The sequence below is a fragment of the Pipistrellus kuhlii genome, unplaced genomic scaffold (assembly GCF_014108245.1).
Source record: "Pipistrellus kuhlii isolate mPipKuh1 unplaced genomic scaffold, mPipKuh1.p scaffold_m20_p_9, whole genome shotgun sequence".
Taxonomy (NCBI): Eukaryota; Metazoa; Chordata; class Mammalia; order Chiroptera; family Vespertilionidae; genus Pipistrellus; species Pipistrellus kuhlii.
The window spans coordinates 32,756,746-32,783,655 of NW_023425595.1; the positions used below are offsets into that span (position 1 = coordinate 32,756,746).

Below are 26,910 nucleotides of genomic sequence, written 5' to 3' on the forward strand. Positions count from 1 at the left end.
ACTCCTCTTGACCTCACCCGCACACACATGTACACACACTGGCTCACATACCTAATAGTATGTTAGTGCTACACTTGCCAACTCACCACCCACCGCATGAGCACCCAAAAATGGACTCGAGCTGTTGGAGTCCCCACCACACCAGCACTCACAAGCACATATATGTGCACAGGGCTCTGGTGAACTTGCAAGTCACCACTGAAATGGCATATGAAGATCACACATCACCCCCCTTAGAACCTGTGCAGATGTGTAAATACAGACACACTACTACCATGACACCTTGCACAAAGGAGTCGCTATCTCAAGAATACACACATGCAGACACAGCAGAAAACCCCAAGTCCCACTAGGGAGCCTGGTAATGGCTGGAACCAGGCCAGTAATGTTCACAGGATCCGGTATAAGAGACCTAAGATTGAGAGAGGGAGACACCCATCACTGGAGGGTGCAAGCAAGAACAGGAAGGCCAGGTCAGGAAGCGGGGACTCCTGCAAGGGAGACAGGCCAAGTTGAGAAGTCTCCCACCATGCCTCTCACAGGAGCTGTGAGGGGATGGGGTAGCCAATCAGGGCCCATCCTGGCTCCTACCCTGCCCGGCCTTCGCCTGGCACACACACTTGAGGCTCAGCTGCCATGGATTTTTCTACTAATGGGCTTTAATGAGTTTGCACAGCCTGGGAGCACGAGGACTACAGATGCCCACAATTCGGATCTTCTCACTACAAGGGGCCAGATTCCTAACTGAGGAAGCTTGGCCTCCCCCAGAGGTTGGCTAAGAGGTTACGTTCAGACAGGCTCTGAGAGCAGAGGCTGGTACCCTGGGGAGTGCACAGACTTTAGCTCTACCCAGCAAGTCTCCTGAGCTCAGCTGTCAGCACCGGAAGGACCGTGAAAGGCCAAGGAGGGTCCCGGAGGGGGAAACAAACACAGAGCAGCTCCTAATGGGAGGCACAAAGCTAGCTAGGCCTGCCTCCAAGCAAAAATCCTGACCTCCACTCTCCCACGGTGGGTTCTGCCTCCTCAGCCTTTGTGAGCTCCTTATAAACAGGCACTTATCTTCTGTCTTTGTTTAACCAATCCTATCCTCCACCCCCACCCCACCCCCGAGACAGGCAGACGCAGACACAGACACACAGACACACACACACCCCTGATGATAGCATCAAAGGAAATAGTCCTGCCTGGAGGACAACGGCCACTAGAGGGCGCAATGACACCAGAAAATGCAGATCTAAACATCAAGCCAGGCTCTTGGGGGACCCCAGTACTGTCCCCAGCTGTATGAACCCAGGAAAGGCATAAACCTTTTTATGCTTCTACCAATCAGACTTCAGAACTGCACAGTCCTAGCTTGCCTCTAACGCCCCTGATTCAGTGCCTCTCTCTGGATAGGGAAAACCTCCCAGGTCCTCCTCACAGGGGCTCCCTGAGTGTGTACTTGGCATGTATGTAGGCAGTGTCCCCTCCCTTCTTTGAGGCTTGAAAATGGGACACAAACACCCCAGAAGGCTTGCTGCAGAGATCAAATGAGATAACGTAAGCAAAACACCCAGCACAGAGCCCAGCAATAATAGGGACCAGGAGACCTTTCCTGTGCATCTCTTCCTCCTCCAAGAAGCCTTCCCAGATGAGGCTGTTCGGTCTGAGTGCTATAGTAAATCTCCATCACACCCCGAACAGACATTCAGCCCCAGCTGGGAAAGCTCCCTCCGGCTGGGCGCCCCAGCAAAGGCAGAAGGGAGGGCACATGTGAAGAATATTAAATGGAATGTCCACAAAAATAGGGGGCAATTCAAGAAAACAAAGAGCGCCAGGAGCCGGGGAGAAAACAGTCCTGAGGAGGAGGAAGGGCAAACAGGATGAGGCCTAAGAGGCGTTCCTCAGTGTAAAGGGGAGGCGAAGTACAAGCACCAGACCCTGGGCAGTCCCTGCTCCGCCACAAGCTCGTCACCCGAGGCTCCCCATTTCCTACACACACTCCTTCCTGACTCCAGAACACAGCCTGACCCCCCCCCCCAAAGTATCTCCTACTTACTAGGCCCCACCTGAACTCTAGACTTCCTCCCACACTAACCGCTATCCCTGTATCCCTGGGTCCCCAGGTCAGCGATGGCACCACTGTCCACCCAAGATGGAAACCTGGACGCTGCTGTGGCTCCCATGTCAGCTCCACTCACACCCTGGCTGTCCTTAAGTCCTGTCCATTCCAGAAACACCACCTTGCTCCAATCTGCCTGAAGGGAGTGGGGGGGGGGGGCAGGAAGGGGGGCTTACCTGGCCCTGTGCCTCCTCCCTCACCAACCTCATCAGCAGCCAGACCCTTGTAGCACTCAGCTTTCATCAGGTCATTCTGCACAAAACCTTCCTGGCTGTCCACCTGGCCTTCACAGCACATCCCACCAGCACCACCCACAAGCCTCACCCTCACACAGCCAACAGCTAAGTACAGTGTCTGCCAGAGTAACCTAGGAGGTGCTTCCCACCTTTGAGCTTTGCACTGAAGTGCCTTTCTTACTGCAGTGCCAAAAGCCACAAACTCCCCGCCCACCCTCCAGGACCTTCTGCCCATGTACCTCGTCCCGTGGACAGCATCCACTCACCTCACGGGCAGACGGGGGGGCCCAGTGCGAGGGGGCACGGGTGGAACACTTTGCTCTGCCAAATGCCGCTTGGCAGGCAGCGGGGGCAGCGCAGGGTCTGGGGCAGCTGTGGAAGGGGCAGAGAAGCAGGCAGGAGGGAGGCAGCTCCTCCGGGGTGGGATGGGTGGGGCGGTGGGTAGTCCCTCATCCTCTCTGGCCGTGGGCAGTGGCTCAGGTGGAGTGGTGGGTGCGGGCACTGGGCGGAAGACATTACGCTTCCTGGGCACGGGACGTGGGGTAGGGCGGGGTGCAGGGGCTGGAGGTGCCTGGGCGCGGAGCAGGCCAGCCAGGATGCGGCGGCGGTGGCCAGGGAGTTGCACACCCATGTCCACCAGGCGGGCATCGCTGAGGCCTTGGCAGTCTGTGGCCCGCACCAGTCCATGATGCTCAAAGAGCACGGTGTACTGCTCCAGGTGCAGCGCCTGCAGCCACTCAGCCACTGACAGCGCCGCATCCCCAGCCTCTGTCATGGCTCCTGCCGGCAGGGCTCTGTCCAGACCTGGAACAGACAGACGGGCATGGGTCAGAGGCAGCAGCATGGCTGCCCAGGTGTGGTTCCCCAACCAGCCTCCCTCTGTGGCTCTCCCATGCCATGGGTCAAGCTCTCTCTTTGAGCTTTCTCCCCTGTGCCGCATGTGCCAGGCAAGGCCAAGTACTGGCAGTCTCTGAACACACAGGCTTTTTCCTCTACCTGAATCCAGGCACCCCACCCCTGTGGCTGCCTAACTCCAAGTTCATGGCTCCTCTAAGGGGCCTTCCAGGACCTCCAGAGATGGTACCGCCCTTCACCCCTATCCACAGTCTCAGCCACATCTGTGAGGCTGGTCAATGGGGTGCACGCACACGCACACGCACACACACACACACACACACACACACACTTCCTCCCTCTGCAAGACCTAGGTAAAGGCTCAGGGGCTTAGCAAGTATGGGTGGGACTGAGGGATACAAAGGGCTGGTCCCCCAGCAGGCCTAGTCTAGGGGTTGAGTCTCACCCACTTGCATGCCCCTGGAGGAAACAGAATGCCCAGGAGGTGAGTCAACCCAGCATCACACAGCCACTACCAAAGGGGAAAGGAGTAATGAATGCATAGAAAAGGCCATTCATTCATTTGTTCATTCAAAATAGCCTTGCACTGGGCAACGGGGACTCAGGTCCCATCCCTGAACTTAAGAGCTCCTGGCCAGGCAAGAGCAAGAAATAGATGACCCAAAGAGGTGATTAACAGATCGAACAGGAAGAGTCATCTGATCATCTCCACAGACACACAAAAAAGAGGCACATGATAAAAATCAATACTCAGGGGACTTAAACAAATAAAAACCGTACTAAAATAAAAGTAGACTGATACTTAACTAAACCAAACACCAGCATCTTGTTTAATGGAAAAACAATAGAAAAGCTTCCATTAAAGTGAGAAATGAGACAATGATATCCATTTCATTACTACTATTATTAGTGTTATTCACATTGCTCTGCAAGTTCTAGAGACCAAAAATAAATAAAAATTGGAAAGAAGGCACTGGCCAGGTAGCTCGGTTAGCTAGAGGGTTGCCTGATACGCCAAGGTTGCAGTCTCAGATCCCTGGTCAGGGCACACACGAGAAGCAATCAATGAATGCATAAGTGGAACAATGAATCAATGTTTCTCTCTTTCCCTTCCTCTCTAAGATCAATAAATAAAAATTTTAAATAAATAAAAATTGGGAAGATATAAACAATATATTAGTTACCAATAATATGAATTCTGAGTTGGAAAAATCCAAGAAGCTCAACTGAGAAACTATTACAAAAAATAAAAGAATTTAGTAAAATGATTGGGTTCAAAAGTGCTATAAAACAATCAATATTGATAAGCAATAACCAAGTTAAAACCAGGATGAAAGACCCATTTACAATAGCATCACAAAACGTAAAACACCAATAAACTTCATGGGAAATGGGCATGATCGGTAGGAGGGAACTGAGCAGTGCAAAGAAGACCTGGACAAATGGAAAAACACAGTATGCTCCCAGACAGAAGACAGCATAACGACAGTAGTAACTCTCTCTCGTTTATAAATACGCACAACCCTATTAAGTAACACAGGATCTTTTATTTACTAGACAAGCTGACTTGAAAGCCAATGTGAAAAAATAAACAAACAGGAAGATCCAGAAAAATTTTGGAAGCAGAGGGTGAGGGAAAGAAAGAGTAAAGAATAAGAATCAGCCTCACCACATATTAAAATAAAGAAAGCCATGGCAATCAAAACAGTACAGTCAGCCCTCCGTATTTTCAACCCACTGTTGCAGAGAGCTGACTGCATGCGTTAATCTCTGCTGCTTTAAATAAGACACTAGCGCATCCGTGGATTCTGGTATCCACAGAACCCATTCCTCATGGATACTGAGGGATGACTGTACATGTTACCAGCATCTTGACAGATAGATTAAACAGAACAGAACATTTAAAAATAGACCCAACTACATATAAGAATGTAGTACACAACAAAAGGAATTCTAACTAGATGGATTATTAAGTTGTTGGGAGCAATCTATAATCAAACTAAGTTGGACTCCTACCTCACTACTTACAACAGGATCAATTACAGAAAGATCAAAGTTTTTATTATAAAAAATAGAAATATAAAAGGATTTTTAAAATCATCTCAGCGAGCAAAAGCCTTTTGAAAAGAATTTAAAAAGTGAAATATTCTACTATATAAAAACCAAACATTCCTGCGTGATAAAAAAACAAAAACAAAACAACAACAACAACAACAATAAAAAAAAAAGTCATAGGCAAAGCCAAAAGAGAAATGACAAACTGGGAAATATCTGCCATTCACATCCCAAACACAGGACTAACTTTCCTAAAAACTAAAAAGTGCCTAAAAATAAGAAACAGGCCCAGGCACTGTGGCTCAGTGGTTGAGGTCAACCTATGAACCATGAGATCATGGTTCGATTCCTAACAGGGAACAAGCCCGGGTTGCGGCCTGTATCCCCAGTAGGGGGTGTGCAGGAAGCAGTCAATCAATGATTCTCTCTCATCATTGATGTGACTAACTCTCTCCCTACCTCTCTGAAATCAATAAAAATATTTAAAAAAAATAAACAGGTCAGTAACCTTAAAAAAAAAAAAATGGGCAAAGGATATGAACAGAGAAATTCACAGAAAGGGAAATATAACTGGTTCTTGCACAGGGAAAAGAACGACACCTCCCCATACTCTGTGGTGATGGGTGAGGCATTCCTCTCCTGGCAGGCTGGCACGCCTCTGGAAGGGCAAGGCCACAGTAGGTGTGAAAACCCCAAGTGCTTCTGCCCTGGATCCAGCCATCCTTAGTCACTTATCCTGCAGTCTTACTGGTGTTTATAAAAAGACATACATAGATGGTTATGACTATATACTGTGTCAAAGAACAAAAGGTTAGAAATAACCAAAACATCCACAAGCCAGAGAGTGGTTAACTAAATTATGCTGTAGTCATACAGTAGAATAATGAACAACTGTACAAAATGAGGAAACTCCTTCTTAGATATGAGACCTCCAAGATATGTTGCTAAGTGACTAAAGAACACTATAAAACAGTTTATATAACATTCTGCCTTTTATGTGAAAGAAAAACAAGGGGACAGATCAGTATGCATCTACCGGTAAATGCAGGAAACATCTCTGAAGAGATACATAGGAGACAAGGTTGCTAGACCCTCTCCACTAAGCCTGGTTGCCTCTGAGAAAGAAAAATGAAGGCTGAAAGGCCAAGGAGGGAGCAGATCCAAAGACAGACTTCTCGGGTCCTAAAGCTTATCCAATTTAGAGGTTTTCTTTAAGAATACAAAATATCTTATTTGTCATTTCACAATATATATATAAACAATGAAACACTGTTATATGCCTGAACCTAACAGAATGTGGTATGTCAATTATATCCCATTTAAAATGTTCTTTTAATTGGGAAGGAAAAAAAAAAAGAAACAATATCTTACTTTTGTAAAAATGTACAAGAACACATGACCACGGGCACACACTGCCTGGGCCCCTCCTTGGGTCTTGGAAGAACCTGAAGATCAAGTTCCATCAGCTCCGAGACCTACCTCTGGCTGACGGGGAGCCTTTCCACTCCACAACTTTCTCTCACCTGAATTTTTAACTATGCCAGTATTTTTTTTAAAGATTACTGAGGGCCCAACCAGCATGGCTCAGTGGTTGAGCATCAACCTATGATCCAGGCAGTCACGGTTCGATTCCTGGTCAGGGCACATGCCCGGGTTGTGGGCTGGATCCCCAGGGAGGGCATACAGGAGGCAGCCAATCCATGATTCTTTCTCATGATTGACGTTTCTATCCTTTTCTTTCCCTTCCTCTCTGAAATCAATAAAAATATACTTAAGAAAGCAAAATAAAATAAAGGTTACTGAGGGACCAAAGAAAGACACAAACAGAAACACAGTCGATGTCTTAGATAAGCCAGCTTTCAACGTTATAAAGACATCTGTTCTTCCAGAATTAGGCTATAACTAACACAATCCCAACTAAAATTACCCAGTCTAAAGTTAATATAAAATAATACCAATGACTTATTGTTAAGTGAAAAAGCAAGTTGCAGAAAAATATTTTATAATGTAAAACTGTTTTATAGGAAAATGTATATGAAAAAATGCTCAACATCACTAGTTATGAGGGAAATGCAAATCATAACTGTAATGAGGTAATCATCTTACACTTGTTAGAATGGCTATTATTAAAAAGGCAAGAAATAACAACTGTTGGAGGAAAATGGAATCGTCGCACACCACTGATGGGAATGTAAACTGGTGCAGCCACTACGGAAAAAAGTATGGAAGTTCCTCAAAAAATTAAAAATAAGACTACCACATGATCCATCAATTCCTCTTCTGGGTATTTACCCAAAAACATGGAAACACTTATTTGTGAAGGCATATGCACCCCTCTGTTCCCTGCAGCATTGTTTGCAATAGCCAAGACATGGAAACAACCTATATGCCCATCATGGATGAATGGCTACCGATGTAGATATGTACAATGGAATAGCACTCATAAAAAACAGGAAGTATGCCATTTGTGACAACATGGATGAATCTTGAGAGTATTATGTTCAGTGCAGAAAGTCAGAAGAAAAGGGACAAAAACTGTTCAATTTCACTCACGTGAAATATAAAAAAAAAGTAACACATGAACTAACAAAGCAAAGCCGCTGATACAGACAACAGAACGGTGGTTACCAGAGAAGGGAGCATGGGGGAGGTGAACTGGGTAAATATACGCAATGGAAAGAAACCAGACTTTGGGTGGCGAGCATACAATAGGGTATACAGATATCAAAATATAATGCTGTACACCTGAAATTTATGTAATTATAAATTAATTATATAGTACACCAATGTTACCTCAAAAAATTTAAGAAAAAGGAAACACATATATATAGCACACATTTACACAAAAATACCTCTGGGTGGGTTTGCAAGAAACTGCCTTTGCGGAGGAATACTGGCAGCTTGGAGGACAAGAAAGGGAAAGTTACCTTTCACTAAATCCTCTGTATCTTCTTAATTTTGTGCTATTTTTCAAAAATATGAATATAGTTTAAAAGATAAGGTGATCATGTGGGAGTGAGAAAGATGGTAACTCGCCAGGCACAGAAGGGAATCAAATAAGCAGATATACAGATACACACACCCACACACTCACACACACACTCCCCACCCGATGGTCCCCGCCCCTCCTGCCTTCCACCGCCCTCCTGCGAGGCTCTTCTCAGGGTCTCTGGGCCTCACCCTCCCTCTGCCTCTCACCCTCCGTTTTCAAAACAGACAATGGGACCTCAGGGCTTGCCTCCATGAAACCTACCTCAATGTTGGGGCTCGGCCTGCCGTACCCAGGCCCCTTCCCATTCCCATTTTCCAACTCACCTGCTGGGCTGCCCAGGACACCGGTCCTCCCAGTTACTCTGAACAGCTGCTCATCTTGGCCTGAGGTGGGAGCTGCAAGGATGGGAACAGAAGAGAAAGTCCATGAGGCAAGGCCACTGGAACAGAGGGATTCCAGGAGGAGGGGGAGATGAGAGACTAGAGAAAGGAGGATGGAGGGGAGAAGGCTGAGGAAGAAGGGGGAGAGGGATGGGGAAAAGGAAGGAGAGGAAGGAAAGAGGGAAGTGAGTTGATTCAAAAGTAATATAACAGAAATCGATACTTATAAGCAATAACCAGGTAAAAACCAGAATGAAAGGCTCCATTTACAATAGTTCCATAAAATATAAAAGCCAATAAACTTCATGAGAAATGTGCAAGATCTGTAAGAGGGGAAACCTGGAGTGTTCCTGAGGAGTGAAAGGAGACCTGGGCAAATGGAAAGACACAGACGAGGGAAGAGGAAGAGAAAGGAGAGGAGGGAAGGGTCAGGGGGCCTAATGGAAGCCAGGCCTTCCCTGGGGGTGAGGAGCAGACACGGGCCTGCCCAGGGGTACAGGCCACACAGGTGGTAAAGGGGAGCCAGACTCCTCATTCTCTGGCCCTCCACAAGGACCATGGCTGGGATGTGTAGGGGACTGTGATAGAAACTACTGCCTGGCCAGGAGCTGACTGTCCCCAGGGACGACACGGGGAGGGTGTAATGCAGCTCCATGGCTGACCCAGTTCCTTCCCACAACGCAGAGCCTGTCAGAGAGGTGGGGGCCCTGGGGAGACCCAGGGAGGCAGGGCCCTCTCCACTAAGCCTGGGAGCCATCAGTGGGGTGGGCACTGAGGCAGGGGCAAGCGAGCCCAGGGGCCTGTTCCTAACCACAGGTGGGGCCAAAAGGTGTTTCCAGCCAAGAGGCGAGAACAAGCCATCCCTGAGGACAGGCACCAGCAAGCCCAGGCCGGCCTCGGTTCAGGAAGGGGGCGGAATGGGCAGGTCCTGGGCAGAACCACCTTTCCTGCCGCGAGGGCAGAGTCAAAGGCAAACCGCTGGGCTCTGCATGGCAGAGGCAGGTATTTATCTCATGTAGACTCCACAATTATTTCTTAGGATGAAGCTAAAATAGGGATATATTTTAAAAGTGAGTATTTTAAAAATAAGTTTTAGGTAATTAATACTTCAAATACTGAGTTGGCAAAATAATGGCAATGCTACTCAAATGATGATTTTAAAAAAAGAATAATAGACAACATAAATAGTCCTTACTGTATGCTAGGTACTTAATCCCACTCCCCCTTTTTTCTTTTTAAATCCTCACCTGAGGATATTTTTCCCATTGACTTTTTTTAGAGAGTGGAAGGGAGGGAATGAAGGAGAGAGAGAGAGATGAGAAACATTGATGTGAGAGAGACACATCAACTGGTTGCCTCCCGCACCTGCCGGGCTGGGGATCGAACCTGCAACCCAGGTATGTGCCCTTGACCGGAACTGAACCTGCAACCCTTCAGTCCCCAGGCCAATGCTCTAACCACTCTGCAACACCAGCCAGAGCCCTAATCACTTTTTATTAACTTATTTAAACCTCACAGCAACCTTATGAAGTACACACTTTATACTTTGAGATGAAGAAGCTGAGGCACAGAGAAATTAAGTCACTTGCCCAAAGTCACACAGCTAGGGAAAGGGGCAGCGTGGATACAATATAGACAAGACAGTAGCCAGTGGCAGCCACATAAGGCTACTGAACACTCAAGATGTGGCTGCGTAATGAAGTGTGCTGCCTTAAACACACACTGGGTTTTGAACACTTAGTACAGAGAACAAGAATATAAATATATCATGGGGGAAAGGAGAACCCATGTAATGTTTTCAACAACAAAGATTTTTTAAAAGAATGTAAATATCTCAATAAATTTCTACTTACTACATAACAGAATCACTATACTATTTTAGCTATTTGAATAAAGTACATTATTAACTTCATGTTATTTGAATAAAGTACGTTGTTAACTTCATGTTTCTTTTTAATGTGCACCAGAAAAAGTTAAATTGCACTTGTAGCTCACATTGTCCTTCTGTGGGAGAGTGCAGCTCTAGACTCTCATCCTGCCCACGGCCCCTCACAGAGTGATGACTGCGCCCCTGCTCCATAGGTTGGGCCCTATTCTAAGGGTTCCACAGGGATTGGTTGATGGCGACCCCAACCACCCTGAGGGAATGGCCAGGGCTGGAAAAGAGGAAACCACTCTGGCCCTGCAAAGGGCCCAACCCCATCGTGGGCCTCTCTCAAGTCCCTATTCCTACACTGAAGGCATCAGACGGGTCAAGGCCAGGCTCCAGGACCTCACACTCACAACCTTCTAGGACGGCTCCACTCGAGGCCCTGGAAGCATGAGCCAGACTTCAGACCTGCCCTACAGGCACCTCAGGCTGGAGGGGGTCAGATAACTCCCAGCCACGGAAACAGCGGACATGTCCCTCTCCAGGCCAGGGGCCAGCGAAGCTTCCCAGAGGAGGCAGCTCCTTAAAAAAAAAAAAAAAAAAAAGCTTAGAGCAGTACCCTACTGAGCCATGCTAGAGCCTGGGGCAAAGGAAGAATTGCCAGTACTGAACCTCTTTATTTAAAATTTGCATATTTTGCCCTGCCGGCGTGGCTCAGTGGCTGAGCATTGACTTATGAACCAGGTCACAATCTGATTCCCGGTCAGGGCAGGCCAGGGCAGGCCAGGGCACATGTCCGTGTTGCAGGCTCAATTCCCAGTGTGGGGTGTGCAGGAGGCAGCCGATCAATGGTTCTCTCTCATCATTGATGTTTCTATCTCTCTCTCCCTCTTTCTTCCTCTCTGAAATCAATTAAATATATATATTTTTTTAAATAATAAAACTTGGCTGAAGCCAGTTTGGCTCAGCGGTAGAGCATCGGTCTGCGGACTGAGGGGTCCCGGGTTCAATTCCGGTTGGGGGCATGTACGTTGGTTGCGGGCACATCCCTGGTGGGGGGGGTGCAGGAGACAGCTGGTCGATGTTTCTCTCTCATCGATGTTTCTGGCTCTCTATCTTCTCCCTTCCTCTCTGTAAAAAAAAAATTTAATAAAATATATTTTAAGCCGAAACCGGTTTGGCTCAGTGGATAGAGCGTCGGTCTGCGGACTGAAAGGTCCCGGGTTCGATTCCGGTCAAGGGCATGGACCTTGGTTGCGGGCCCATCCCCAGTAGGGGGTGTGCAAGAGGCAGCTGATCGATGATTCTCTCTCATCGATGTTTCTGGCTCTCTATCCCTATCCTTCCTCTCTGTAAAAAATCAATAAAATACATTAAATATATATATATATATTTTTTAATAAATAATAAAACTTGGATATTTGGTTTTATCTTGGACTTTTTCATTAATATTGCTTTTAAAAAATATATTATTTATCTTGATAACTAAGATTTTTTGCTCATTCCCCTCTCCCCCCTCATTTTGCACTGGAGGCAAGTGCCTCACTTGCTCCACTCTAATCCTGAACCATCATCCCCCACCCCAGGTTTAAGCCCTCCAGCTGCTATGACATATGACACATCACCGAGTTTCCACTCCCAGGGAAGCAGGGACCAGGGCAGAGGGAGCGTCATTCTGTTGCGAAAACATAGCCAAAAGCTGGAGCGTTCCCCTCCTTTCCCACCCAAAGACCCAACTCAGGTTTCACACCCCACCATCCTACCGCGCCCCTGCTTCTCCCCCATCTCCCTCCATCGCCTCTCTGCTGTGCCCACCCCGTCCCACCCCGCGCAAAGCCCTCCGGTGTTCCCAGTGCCCTCACGTTCAGCGGCTCGGCCTGTCACTGGACCTACTCCAGCCCTGACGTTTACAGATGAAGAAACGAACGCCCACAGGGAGGAAGTGGCTTGCCCAAGTTGCCCGTGACATGCCCCGAGCCCCGGCCAGCTGGGCTGGCCCACAACTCCCTCCTTCACTTCACTTTTTTGCATCAGGCACCAGCTTGGCACTTGGGAACCCCCCAAATTTTTCCCACCTTCAGGCACTGATTCCAGACTGCCTCCTCCAGAAAGTTCTCCTAGACTACCCTCAGGCTCTTAGCCCTTAGGAACTGGGCCATGCAGCTCACAACTGCTTCTGCTCTATCTTTGGTTGTTCCATTGGTGGGGGTCTATCTCCACCCAACCTCCAACCTGGCCTGGGGTACCCTTGTGAGTCTACACCCCTTCTTGTGTCCCTTGCCCTCCACCAGAGCTCAGGACCTGGCTGGGTCCACAGGGCACAGTCCAGAGGTAAGTAAGGGTCATCTGGAATCTCTAATCCTCTGGCCCAAGTCCCTCTTACTGAAGCAAAAGCTGTGACCCTCTGTCCTCTACCATTTCAACCCCCGAGGGCAGAGTTAAAATCTCACTGCTCCTTCTCTGACCCAGCCCAGCATCTCCCCTGAGCCATTCCTGCCCACTAACCAGGGACACCAATTCCGACAATCTAGGAGGAAGGTGGCCCAGAGCTCGGGGACAGGTACACTCCCGTCTCCTTCATTTTCTAAGTGCCCACTTCATGCCCAGCCCCTGCCATCGATCTACCTTCATCTCAGTTTCCTCAAAACAATCCCAAGGCCTGGTATTTTTACCCCATTTCATGGAGGCTGTGTGAGGTGGAAACTTGCCCAGGTCACTTGCTAGGGCCAACAGGGCCTTCAGGAGACGTAACCACTTCTATCTGGTGGAGTCGGCAAGGCTCCCAGAGGGCACTCCTGAATGGGGCCGTGTGGGATGCATAGGAGGCTGCCCTTCCAAGCAAAGGAAACTGTGCAAGGCCAAGGGATGGGACTGGGCTGACAGACGCAGAGACGGGAGATTTCAGCGGGGCAGGAACGGGAAATGTGAAAACAGTAGTGACACCCAGAGAGGTTTGGGAACCCTTCCTTGGGTGGCCACAGAGTCTGCTGACCCTGCGGATGTGAGCATCCAGTGCACTCTGATTTGCATGAGTTAGTCAGACCCGGGGCAGAGCAGCTTTTAAGGTCCTGCCCCTCCTGCACTCAGCGCTCGAGTCCCCTCAGCCATGACCCTTCCTCGACTGCATCTTCAGATCCCCCTCTACACAGCGCTGTAGAGGGAGGCCCAGCGGTGTGGGAGAGCGAAGAGGGAAAAGGCAGGCCCAGAGTCCAGACCTCAGGCCTGAGCTTACCTACCCCTCCTCCTCCCCTGCACAGCCCCCCACACCAGACAGGTTGGGTAGGGACTCCAGTGTCCAGACCTCAGGAAACCCCTCAGAGCTCCCAACACAGGAACCAAGAACCCCACCGGTGCATCCAGCTTTGGACAGACCCGGTCTACACACCACCCCACCCATACCTTAAAGGCACTCCTCACACCACCTCCAGACATACATACCGCCCACCGGACCTGGCAGCCACACACAGATCTGCCCCACCACACACTCAGCCCTCAGTCTCCACACTCCCCACCAACAACTCGGCTATGTACAAGTGCCTCAGAGCCCCCCAGTGCCCAATACCCCTCCCCCTCAAAGCCCCCCCACCCACCCACCCAACCCCGTCACCAGGGGATACCTATGGGCAGGGCCACCCTCGGTCTGCAGGGCGTTCTCAGGACTCCACTAATGGAGGCGAGAGGCCTTGGAGACACTTCCCTTAGATATGAGGAACTGGGCGGTGGTTGGGTTTGCAGCCCAGAGGGTGCAGAAGTGGCCCCCGCCCCCCTGCAGAAGCCAGCTCCCTCCAGCCAGACAAGGCAGCAGGTGCACAGCTCATTCACCCCGAGCCCAGGGCCAATTTTCTGTCTACCAGGGACTGGTGGCCACTGCATACTGGTTCCAAGGAGGCACCCTGGAGTCTCCTGCCTAACCCCAGCCCGGAATCTGCCCTGTCACTCACCCTGGCACCAATTTTCTGCCCCATCCCACGTGTGGTGTGGTCTGTGCTCTGGTGTCCCAGGAGCGGTGGGGGCTGCCAAGGAGCAGCCCTCAGGCAGTGAGCGCTGAGTGGGGGGGGGGGCCAGGGCCCAGGTGCTAAAGAGCCACTTCAGCCACCAGAGTGGGGAGTGGGGGCCACAGGCCAGAGCCCCTCCCTGCAGGAAATAAGGCAAATCCAGGTTCCAGTCCTGGCTCTACCACTTCTTGCCTAAAGCCTTGGGCAAGTCATGTCACATTCTGAGCCTCAGTTTCTCGCTCCACAAAGCATGGCTGTCATCCAGATGACTGTGACACGTTTCCATGGGTCACCTGCTCACTCCTGGGCTATTAAAAGAGACACTTCCAGTCCTTTGCACCAAGGCCTTGCTGCTCCTGATAAAAGGGGCCCTTGGTGATGGTCTGGTAGCCAGGCCCTAACCTGCACCTCGGAGTTCTGATACCAACGACTACCACACTTAGCCTCCGGCCATGTCCCTCTGCAGGGCTCTAGACTAGACACCCCACTACCCCCTGGCCCTCTTTGGGGTGGCCCTGGGCACCACACATTCCCCATCCCACAGTGAATTCACCAGCTCCTCGCTTGGCTAAAGCAAGGCTGCCTCCAACCTCCACGGGGCCTTTGAGCAAATAAAAAAAATGCCTCTTCCCACCCTGGAAGGGACATCTAAATGCCTCTCCCTCAGGAGCCCCACATCAGGGCTTACGGCTAAGCAGAGAGGACAGCTGGGTTTCAGTCCTCCTTTCCCAGCTCCCTGCTGGCCCCACCTACCCGGTGCCCTCAGGCAGCACGCAGTGTGCACACCCACACACAGCGGATATTTTGGTGACAGGCAGGGTATTTTAACAACCTCCTTAGAGCAGTAAATCCCACTTTATTGGTGACCAAGGGGCATTAAAGACTAAGTGACCCTGGACATCCCTGACCTCAATGTCAGGCCTAGCCTTAACTCCCACCTCAATCTTGAAAGACTATCACTTTCTACAACCTTCATGTCTATACTTTTTAAAGTTTTTACAGTTGTCTATCACTTGTATAATTAGAAAGAAAAATATATAAAAGTATTTAAGTCTATTAGAATTGAGTTTGATCCAGCTTGTTCCTCAAACTGTCAATTGTAAAGTAGCTTTATGATTTTAAGTATAACACGGATAGACTACTAAGAGAACTTACTGTACAAAACTTCTCATTTCCTGGGCCATCTGGACTAGAGAATGAGAAACTGAGACCCAACGCTTGCTCCCTCCCCCACTGGCTTATTCTCTCAAAGACCTAAGACACAGCTTATCAAACGAGGTCCCTTCAACAGGGACCGAGAAGGCAGCAGCAGAGTGTAACCTACAGGCTTTCGAAAGGGAAATAGACTGAGATCCATTAGTAAACACAAGACTCCAAGGCCTATGGGTTGTCCTCTAATAGCACCCGCCCCCACCCTTGCCTGACTTCATTCCACATTCCCCTAACCCTCACCCACAGGTGCCCGAAGCCCAAGTCTCTCCATGGAGCGGGTCTGATGGGGAGTAAGGTGTGAGTGAGGATGCAGTGTGGATATCTGAAGTCCATCACTTGCAAATAAATGAAGCTGAAAGTCAAATGGTTTGGTTTATAGCCTTGTCAAAAAGTCTATGACATAGAACCCCCCTCGCCTCTACTATATATCCCCACCTCCAAATGGATCACACTGGACCACTCCCTCCCTTTCCCCTGACTGCCTCCTCATTATCATGTTTTTGACACATCACCCTCCTCTCCAACCCCATTACCCCCATCCATCCCAGCCTCCCCAGCCTGCCTGAACCCCTGGGCTTTCCTCCCTGCCTCCTGCCCCTCCCTCACCTGTGGCCAGGGCACCCTCCAGCCTATACCTCTAACCTGCCATAAGGCAGAGCTCCTAACCGGAACCCTAAACCCACAGCCTGACCCACATCCACCTTCCCTACTCCCCCATTCACTCTTCAGGCCTCACGCAGGCCCTCCCACTTTAATGTGACCCCACCAGCCCCACAACACCTGTGGAGACCTGGGGTATTTGCAGGTCTCTGGACTGATCCCCTGCCCTTCAGTCACAGACACATCCTACTGGGCTGGGGACTTCCCAGGCAGAGCAGCGAGTGTCTCCCTCATCAAATGTGCTGGCCAAGCCCAGCTGGCGTGGCTCAATGGTTGAACATTGACCCAGGAACCAGGAGGTCACAGTTTGATTCCTGGTCAGGGCATATGCCTGGGTTTTGGGCTCAATCCCTAGTAGGGGGCATGCAGGAAGCAGTCAATAGATGATGTTTCTCTCTCATCAATGTTTCTGTCTCTCTAACCTCCTCCCTTCCTCTCTCTCTAAAACTCAGTAAAAAAATTAAAATAAGATTGTAAGGTGTTGGCCATGGGCGGAGGATGGGGGTGGGGATGCTGAGATGCTATAGGTAACTGCAGGAAGATCTTCTGTGACCACTGACTGCCTTGGGAAGATGGTTGGGGGGCTCTTAACACTATAAATGGGAGGGGGGTGGGAAACAGGCTAACCACAGGGGGTAGGAATACACAGGCTGAAAATAGACTCCCAGGCAGCAGGAGTGGACAGAACCAGTCACATGCTGGGACCCTCACCACATACCAGCGGAGTTGAAGGCCACTCCTGGCCCTGAGCCCTGACAGAGGAGGGGAAGAGAGGCTGCTGGACTCATCCTTTCTGAGTTAACCAGGAACCTGACATGTGCTCACAAAGGAGGATAGATTTGGAGGGTTCCTCTGCACCCTAGAACTAGCAGCCTAAGAGAACAGGGACCCAAACCTGCCCCCTCACTAGCACCCCCTGAAATGGAGAAAACAGAAGAGGCTCAATGGCATGTGAAAGGGGAAGCTGCCTTTGTTGCTGGGGTGAAGGTGACCAGATAGGCGGGGCAGAAGCCAGAAGGGAGAAGGAGATGAGGGTCCAGCCCCACAGGCTCAAGCCTGCAACTGATGTGTGACCTCTGCATCCTCCACTATATTATCAGATAACAGAGAGGCCTTTCCTCTCGAGCTCACAGGGAACATTCTAATCCACTTATTTTGATCCAGCCGTATCTGCTTAAAAGTCATGATTATTGTGGACTTAATATCTACCAGCCATTGTGCTAAAGATGTTACATGGACTATGTACACAAATAAAAAAGATGCAAAATTGACCACACCTTCAAGACACCTACCAGCCAATCAGAAGTGAGTATGCAAATTAGCCCAACAAAGATGGTGGGTTAATTTGCATACACAGGCACCCAGTGGCTGGGGCCAGGACGCTTGCCACCATGGCAATGATACAGGCGTTCTGCACCACCCCAGCTGCTCTGGGCCTCTGGGCAGCGGCGGAAGGCGGAAAAGCGGCTTCAGGCTGGAGTGAAGGTGGTGCTGGCAGCCAGGGAAAGGAAGGCCCATTCTTGCACAAATCTTCATGCAGTAGGCCTCTAGTTTCATATAACCCTCTAAACAACCTGCAAAGTGGATAGCTTAGCCCACTTTACAGATGAGGAAGAAACGAAGCCTCAGAGAAGTTAAGTAACTTGCCCAAAATGACACAGGAGCCAAAATCTGAACCAAGAGCTACCTGGGCCCCTCCTTCCACTCTATCTCCTCAGAGGGGACATTGTAGAAATAGGCAGGGAGAAGGGAGGTCAGGCAGGAGAGGGAGGTTAAATGCAGGCTGAGAAGGGCCTGGAAGGCCATGCTAAGACACTCGCCCTTACTGTTCAGACAACAGGAAGCCATGAAGGGCAGCAGGGTCCTCTGGGGACCAAGCAAATGGCAACAGACAGGCAGACAGGCAGGGGTTCCTGCTGCTGTGAGATAGGAAATTCACATAACTTATTGAGTCTGTTTCATCATCTGTATAATGGGGATTACAACAGCTCCACTTTGCAAGCTTGGGCGGAATAAATATATGCCTTCAACATAGATGCCAAGTCTGACCAGTTCTCACTCCCCCGTGACTTCTCACTTCCCTCAGACAGAAAGCCAAAGCCAGTGCACACATGGCCCACTAGGTCTCTCCCTCTTACCTCCCACCTCCCTGCTGTTCCTCCGCCCTCTCCTTGTGCTCCACCTCAGGGCTGCGCACTGGAGCTCCCTCTGCCTAGAAGCTCTTCCAGACATCTACACGCCTCACTGCCATACTTTTCCAGCACCTGTTCCAATACTAGGCCTTCCTTCCATGACCATTCTACCTAAAAAGTACCCCCATCAGTCTCATATCATTTTCCAGCATCCTATGTAGTATCACCATTGGACACAGTTCATTGTCTGTCTCAACTGGAGGACAGAGATATTGTCTCATTCACAACTCTATCCCTAGTGGCTAGACGTGTCCGGCCACTGGTGGAATGGATGGATGGACATTTACAAAGGCCTGCTCGCCCGGGTCAGGTAGGGCCTGTGACATGGGTAGGGAGAGAAACGGTTGGCTGAGGCAACAGGGGTCAAAGATTCAACTCAGAGACTCCTTGGCACCGTCCATGGCTGGGCCTAACAGTTCTCTCCACCTCTGCTGCCCCTGCCACTTCCTGCTGTGCTGGCGATAAACACTGCTGGGTAATGGGGGCTCACCCACACAGGAAAGTGCTAACTCTCAGACCCCCTTGAGCTGCCCAGAGAAGGTCAGAACTTCCAGGTGGTTCTGACCTTCTGAGAACAACAGCCTCACCCTGATTCCAGGCAGGTGCCTCTCCCCTGCTTGTCTACCCCTTTCATGGCTCCCCATTATCCAATGGGGTTCAAAGGCTCCACCCTCTGGTTCCTGAAGCTTATTCCTCCTCTCCAGTCTCATTCCCCCTAACCCCACTGTCTGACACTTTACCTCCAGGATGTTGCTTACTATACTGTGCCCTCTGCCTGGAACCCTCCAACCTCTTGTTCCTTAGGCACCTAGGAATCACCTCATCTAACCTTCCTACTTCCAGAAGGGGAAAGTGAGCCCCAGAGAGACTCAAGAACCTAAGCAGGGTCACACAATGGCCCAGGCACCCCCAGCCTGAGCCCCTGCCCCCGGGAGGAGGAGTTCCTCTCAGGTGACCTCAGAGATGCTGGAGCAACTCCCCTCCTCCAGCTGAGCTGGCTAGGGCAGCCTGCACTGAGAAATGTGGGTTTTCAGGACACAAGCAGTAGAGGCAGCTGAGTGTCCTGGTTCATGTCCTGGAATAGAACCACTAGACACTCCCTGCATGTTCAGCCTCCCTGGGCTTAGCAGGTCCATCTTCTAGGAAGACAGAAGGAGCAGGAGCAGGCTCAGTCTGAGGGGAGAGGCAGGCCTTTAGCTGGAGCGCTGGCACTCCTTCACCAAGCAAGAGAGACCCCACTCCAGAGCTGTTCTGTTGTCATCTGGTAAAACTCATCCCCTACCTGGCCCTCACGGAGGCGTCTTTCTCCCCACCAGGCTAGGGAGGCTTCTGGGAACAAGTTATCAAATTTTAGCTGCAGACCCACAAAGCGGGCCATCTGGAAGAAGGACCCCACTCAAGTGGGGGAAAGCCTCGCCAAGCTCACATTTCAAGGGGTGCAGAGCCACACACCTCCTACCCCAACTGGTTGCAGTGAGACATCGAATGCTGGTCATACCACACGTAGGTAAAAGCACAGGACCTTCAAGGATTCACCTGGGTCCAAGTGCACACAGGCACACACACAAGCACACTCATAGCGCCCCCAGAGGAGTGCAGAGCTGGAAGGGGCTTACCCAGCCAGGAAGTCTTCCAGGAGGGGGCGAATTTTCTTCATGGAAAGGAACTTCCCATGGGGTAGCAGGTCCTGCTCTATGCCCAGGGCCCTTTCGGGGCAGCTGTTGTGCCCACAGGCCCAGGTGGGTACCAGAAGGTGGGGGTGGCTTTGTGAAACACTCCAAGGCTCCAGCCAAGGCCCAGCTTCGCTGCCCCTTGAGGAGGGGCAATGTCTCCCCTTCAGACTCCCAGGCTCCGGTCTGTTAGCTACACTAACTCTCCAAGCCTGGCCCTGGGCCTGCTGAACCACATCCTGTCCCAGGAGTAACTGTTTTGCCCAGCAGTGTGGCCCAGACCTTGTTCCCGTGACCCAGCCAACCACCGGCCTTCCCGGGGCCTCTCATCAATCCTGTCCCGGTATCCAGGTCAGCCCCACCACCATCAAATGAAAGGAGCCCCTGCCCCTGGGAGGAGGAGTTCCTCTCAGGTGACCTCAGGAGCAACTCCCCTCCTCCAGGTGAGCTGGCTAGGGCAGCCCTGCACTGTCCTCTCCCCACTCCCCAAGAGGACTATCTCTTCTGCTACTTCCTAGTGCCTTGCAGGGCCTGGTTCTCAGACTTCTTGAAAGGAGGCAGTTGGGTGTGTATGCTGGGGTGGTGGGTGCAGCGAGCACACAGAGCCTGCCAGCCACGTGGGCCGGCCACTCACCCCAAAGCAGCTCTGAGAAACTCTCCTGTCCTCATCGGTCTGGCACCAGCAGCCAAGGTGTGGCACAGAGTCTCCGTTTCTCTAAACCCAGGATCCACTTTTGAAATTTTGAAGCTGGGAATTGCTTGAATCCCTAATGCCTAGGACCTCAGATTCAAAATCCTAAAACTGCAGCTTCTCAACATGGGGAGAGGGAGGGCCGACGTGGAGAGGTATGGAGAAGCCTCCACCTCCACCTGCCTCCCCTCTCACCTGCCAGGCTGGTTGGTTGCTGTTCACACCTGAGGCTGGTAACCCTGGGAGGTTCCAGAAGCTGCTGCTTCCTGCTTCCTCCCTGCAGCTCTGGGAAAACTGAGTCCACTGAAAATCAGTGACAGCCCAAGGCCTCTCACTGACATACCAGGGGCTCCTGACTGCAGGCCTGACTGAGCCCTGGCTCCAAACTATGGTAGTCAGGAAGGGGGAGGAGGGGGAATGCCCAGGCGCAGGGCACTGTCCTCGGGAGTGGTAGGGAAGGTGCCAGAGGAGGCCCCCGCACATGTAGGGAAAATATGCTATGGCTCCCTGTCCTGGGGGCTGACCCACCCCAGCACTGCACGGGCCAGAAGGCGTAGGCCAGGCTCCCCCTGAGGCTTGGGCAGGTGAGATTCCAGGGGTCCTCTGGCTCCCTGCCCTGAGAATGGGAACACGAAGTAGCTGTTTTCAATCCTCCTCTCCCTCCCCACCTTTGGCTTACAATCTTCACCCTCACAACAGTGAAGATAAGGAGAAGCTGGAAGATTTGGCCACATCCCTCCCTCCTAGGTTGGGCTCTCTGACCCTGAATCCTCCCCTCGACCCCTCTCACCTTGAGCACCACACTCTTAAAAATATATATATATATTATTAATTTTTTACAGAGAGGAAGAGAGAGGGATAGAGAGCTAGATCAGCTGCCTCCTGCACACCCCTACTGGGGATGTGCCCCCAACCAAGGTACATGCCTTTGACCAGAATCGAACCCGGGACCTTTCAGTCTGCAGGCCAACGCTCTATCCACTGAGCCAAACCGGTTTCAGCTGAGAACCACACTCTTGATCACAGCTGGTCTATGCTTCTTGCCCTCTTAGCTCTGGAACCATCGTTTCCAGGTTTGTACAATTAGTCATTGACACCCAGCTGTACCTGATCTCAGTCACCTTGAGAGGAATCAGGGAGAAAGACTTGGGCCCTTGGATAAGGCAGGTGGGCAGTGTCTGCAGGAACCTTAGGGTATCAAAGTCCCAGCCCTGGCCAGACCTCAGGCAGGGAGGTGGAACACAGACCTCAGAGCCCTTGACTGGGTGCTAGTCCCAGCTCTCCCTTTCCTTGGCTGAAAGACCACAGGCAAGTCACTTTACGTCTACTGATGTTGGTTTCCTCACCAACAAAAGGGCGTCTGGGAGAACCTCTATATTCACAAAGCCGAGCAGACAGGACGAGAACAGGGAGTAGACCTCAGGAGGTGCTCATCCCAGGGCTGAGCTCTTGGGAGTCAGCACTTGACAGCAACCAGTCCAGACTGCAAGCAGGATGCCCTTGCAGGATCCCATCCCACAGCTGGCCCCAGCAATGTCACCTCACCAGGTGGCCCTCCAGTTCCTGCCTGTCACTCCGACTGGGAGTTCCCGGCGTAGGCCAGGGTTTGGATCTCCTCTGGGGGCAAGTGTCACCCAGTGTTCAGAGCTCTTACTGTGAAGCAACAGGAATTCAGACCGCCACTCTACTACAGAATGGATAATCTTGGGCAAATCAGTTAACCTCTCTGGGCCTCAATTTCTTCATCTGTAAAATAGTCTGCCCCATGAGACTATGGTTGAGGATTGAATGAAATAATTATATAAAATGCTTAGCACAGTGCCTAGACATTTAGGCACACAATAAGCTCCTTAGAAACAGTAGCTACCACTACTGTCCTTGTTACAATTAAATAATGATTGGTTATTAAATTGGTCACTTAACTCCACATCCCCTCCCAGCTACTCTGATTGTCCCAATGGTTTAGAACAGTGTCCTGTCATAGAACACACTTCCCTCTTCTGAACCATATTCCAAAGGATGCGCCAGAGAGAAATGCTCTGGCCGTCCCTGATACCTGGGGTCAGCTGTCCCTCTGGCTTAGGCCTGTTCTCCCCAGAGCCTTGGTTGGAATGTGCAGGTCTGGCGGCCGCTCTGATCGGGGCTGGGGGCACTCGGGAGTTAGCAGCAAGCCCTATGTTTTATGGGGATCTCTGAGGGCCCCCCTATCCTCCTATTAAGACCCTTGGAGCCACCCTTAGTGCAGAGCCCCTTCCTGAAACATCCAACACTCTTCTGTACAGGGCTGTGGAAGGGATGAGTCCAGCCTGCCTGAGACCAGAGGAGGGGGTGAGAGTGGCCACCCAAGGGACTGGACTCTGCTCCTGAGGGAGGGGGACTGGGTCTGCTTGGCTGAGGTCACACCCTGCTGCCTTGGCCACCAACCAGGGGAAAGCCCCTTCCTGAGTGGGACCCTGGACTGAGCTCAAGGTGGGGAGGCCAGGGTATGGAAAGGGAAATCAGGGCAAAGAGGGGGGCGGGGTGGGTGGGGGGAAAAGCCTGGATCCTGATCCTGCTTCTACCACCAATTTGCTGTAACCTTGGGCAAGTGACTTTGCCTCTCTGTGCCTCATCTGCAGGCTGGAACCTAACTCCTAAGGTTGGTTGGCTGGTTAACACATAAAATTGCCTGCAACGGTGCTTTGTCATCCTCGCTGATGTCTTTCTCAGCTCTCTCTGAGTTTCTTCCCCTCTTACCTGAGAGTGAGCCTTGTCTCATGGAATGATGTAAATGTAGTGAAGTAACAAATGTGTAGTGTCAGGCACACTGTAATTCTTAAATCAAGGTGGGCACCCTTCCTTTCTCTCTCCTTTAACAGAGAGGAGCCAGACTATGAGTCCGAGTCAAGACTGACCCCACCAGCGCTCTCGGTGTCCAATCTCTGGCCCTTGGCCTCAGGCTCCCCATCTGTAAAAAAAAGCTTCTGGGCCAAGTGGTCTCTGACTGTCCGTGGCCATATGTGCGCTAGCCTCCTTCTCCCCTCCATTCTCTCCTTCCTTCTCCATTTCCACCTCACGTCCACTGCATCCCCTCCTACTGCAGAGAGAACCCTTGGAACCCTAAAGGGACTGCTGGTGGGCAAGGGGTACCAGCCCTCAAGTAGCTCAGGGCCCATCCAAGGCCTCCAAGGGTTAAGATCCAGAGTGAAGGGGGGGGAGAGGCAGGGTGAGGCCTGGAGCCCAGGGCCTGTCTCCCCTCCCCCCATCCTGGGAACAGAAGCTACTTGTTTGGGCATCAGCCGGCTGGCTTTGAGCTTGGCCAAAGGGAGAATGGGGTGGGGAGGGGAGAGGGCCCTGGAGAACAGAGGGGACTCCTCCTTCCAGCCAATGGGCAAGTCCATCACTAGCCCCTGGGACTCTCAGAGGTCCCTTACCCCTATGAACTGACCCCTTCCCCAGGTTCTGCCTTTTCTTCCTTCAAACACTCACTCCTGGGAGCAGGATTTAGACTCAGGCCCAGCTGATGCCCACAACCAGGCTCTTTCTGGAGCTTGGGAGCAGGGCTAGCACCCCATCCTACAGATGGGGAAATGAAGGCTCTGAGAAATCTGGGGATTTGTCACTTTATTTACATAGAGTTTAGTGGCAGCACAGGGACTACCCCACATCCCTCTGCAAACAAACCCCTCCCCACAGAGCTCCAAGGAGCCCTTGCTAAGCTGAGCCACTACACGGGCCTCAAAGGCTGGGCAGCAATCAGCAACCCACGTCTGAAGTCGCAAAGGATCTAGGAGATTTGGAGGGGGGGAAACTTAGGGGGCGGGGGACAAGCAACCTGAACAAAGGGCTGAGGCTTGATGTATAGAAAAGCATGACTGGAACCCGACAGGTGGAGGTGAGGCTGGGGTCAAGTGGGGAATGCCCCAATGAAGCTTAGGTACAGTCTGGGCCTCTGCCAATTTCCACTTCCCTAGTTGTCAGGACCCTGCCTAGATCATCCCCCTCTTGCCCTACAGCAACGAGCAAATGGCAAATGGGGCGGCAGGCAGAGTTCCCAGGCCAGAGTCTGGACAATCCCAAACCCATGGCATGGGGGGGGGGGGGGGAGGATGAGTTCTCTCTACACCCTGCCCTTGCTACCCCTTCGTGCCATACCCATATCCTCGCCACTCCTCAAATACGGCACGCACGTTCCTGCCCTGGCCTCTGGAGGGTCCTTATCCTTCTGAATTGACAACTGCGGAGGCCCAGTCATCTCCCCTTGGTCCCTCCTTCCATCTCAGTGCCTGTCTAGACCTGCCTTTGTGACTCCGCTGGTATCCTTGTACCCTGTAATGAGCTTACTGGGAGGTCTCCCCTAGCCCAGCACACTCTGCTCTCCCAGACAGGCATCCTGGGTGCCTGTCTGGACCGTGGTGCTCAGTCAAATCCTTCCCTGAATACCTCTACACACCCACACACACCCCAAGCCTGGGGATCTGGGAAGGATCTTAGGACAGGAGTTTTGGAGGAGGAGGTGCATATGCCAGAAGTCATGTTGTGATGGCTTTTGACCGAAGTTCCCCATCAACAAAAACACCCCTGGCGATCTGAGACCAAATACCCACCCCACGCCTCCCAGGCTGCACTCCGAGACTGCTCTCTCCAGGCCCAATTACCCACTCCAGGCTTGACTCCATTCACTGTGAACACAAACCTCCTTTTTGTCCCTCCCCCCCAACAATTGGGCCAGGTAGGGGCTCTCGGGAAGCCATGCCACCATTGGCTGTTGGGGAACTGGGACAGAGCGGAAGTAGTCTTCCCAAGGTCACTGCCCAGGTCCTGGGCATAGATAGGGTCGTAGCAATGTGCAGAGCTGCGGGGGTCTCCGCGGTCAACGAGGTGCGAGCTTTCAGTTCAGAAACGAGAAAAGCAAGGCGTCCGGGAAGGGCTGGCTCCGGATCCGAGAGCCCTTCATGCCAACGGGCTGAGGGCTGGCAGCCCCCCCCCCCGCCCCCCGTCCCGCCGGTTCGCCCTCCTCCCTACGGGCTCTGGCCCCGCGGTTCGCCCTCCTCCCTACGGGCTCTGGTCCCGCCGGTTCGCCCTCCTCCCTACGGGCTCCGGCCCAGCGGCGCACCGTCGGGAAGCCACCCCGCTCCCCGCCGCGAGACCGGAGGACGGACACCACCGCCTGGAGAAGCGCCCGCGGAAGTAGGTGTCAGGCACAGCATCGCCGCGGGGCCTCGGCGTTCCCGTCTGCGGAATGGGAAGGCTCCGGGCCGCACCTGGGGAAGGAGCGGGAACGGGGATGCCCGGCTGCCTCACTCACCTGCTCTGAGCAGAGACCACGAGGAGAGCCGGGTTCCGGCACCGCCGCCCTCCACTCCTCTCCGGCCGCAGCAGCAGCCAACTCGCGGCCTCAGGCCGGGCGCGCCCACCCCGCCGGGCGCTTCCGCCCGCCCACGTGACGCCCTGGGAGGGGAGGGCGTGGCCTTGCGTGGCCACGCCCCCTCCGTGACCCCCGCCCAGTCAGAGTCTCCGAGTTCGCCTCGCCGGTGGGTGGGTGTGTGCGCTCCGGTTTGGTGACTCCGGTTTCTCTTCCTGCGCGGAGGTCCGCTTCTGTCTCCGGAGCCTACCACTCCCCCTCCGCTGAGCGTCCCTGCCTCCTTTTTTTTTAATGTATATTTTATTGATTTTTTTACTGAGAGGAAGGGAGAGGGATAGAGTCAGAAACATTGATGAGAGAGAAACATGGATCAGCTGCCACCTGCACACCCCCCACTGGGGATGTGCCCGCAACCAAGGTACATGCCCTTGACCGGAATCGAACCCGGGACCTTTCAGTCCGCAGGCCATGCTCTATGCTAGGGGTGTCGAACTCAATCAAAGAAGGGGCCAAAATCTAAAATCCAGCCTAAATCGTGGGCCGAATGGTTTACTGAACAGTCATAAACTGTCGTGATGGAAACGCAGCTGAGTGCAGTGATGACAGCGCGGTGCGGGCCACATTGCAAGGCCTGGCGGGACGGATTTGGCCCTCGGG

At 51.9% G+C, this 26,910-nt stretch overlaps 1 protein-coding gene across 2 annotated transcripts in view; it reads right to left on the bottom strand.

Annotated features, from left to right (window-relative positions):
- Positions 1–26,342, bottom strand: part of ARAP1 (ArfGAP with RhoGAP domain, ankyrin repeat and PH domain 1) — a 61,363-nt gene extending 35,021 nt beyond the window's left edge. The window contains exons 1-3 of one of the 2 annotated variants that reach the window (XM_036426828.2): positions 26,197–26,342; positions 8,563–8,634; positions 2,604–3,141 (exon numbers count right to left, since the gene is read on the bottom strand). In XM_036426828.2, the coding sequence (XP_036282721.1) occupies positions 2,604–3,112 (509 nt within the window). In that variant the 5' untranslated portion in view covers positions 3,113–3,141; positions 8,563–8,634; positions 26,197–26,342. Of the gene's footprint in view, positions 1–2,603; positions 3,142–8,562; positions 8,635–26,196 lie in introns of those variants that run through there. The other variant, XM_036426827.1, reaches the window with a different exon arrangement.
- Between the last annotated feature and the right edge of the window lie 568 nt (positions 26,343–26,910).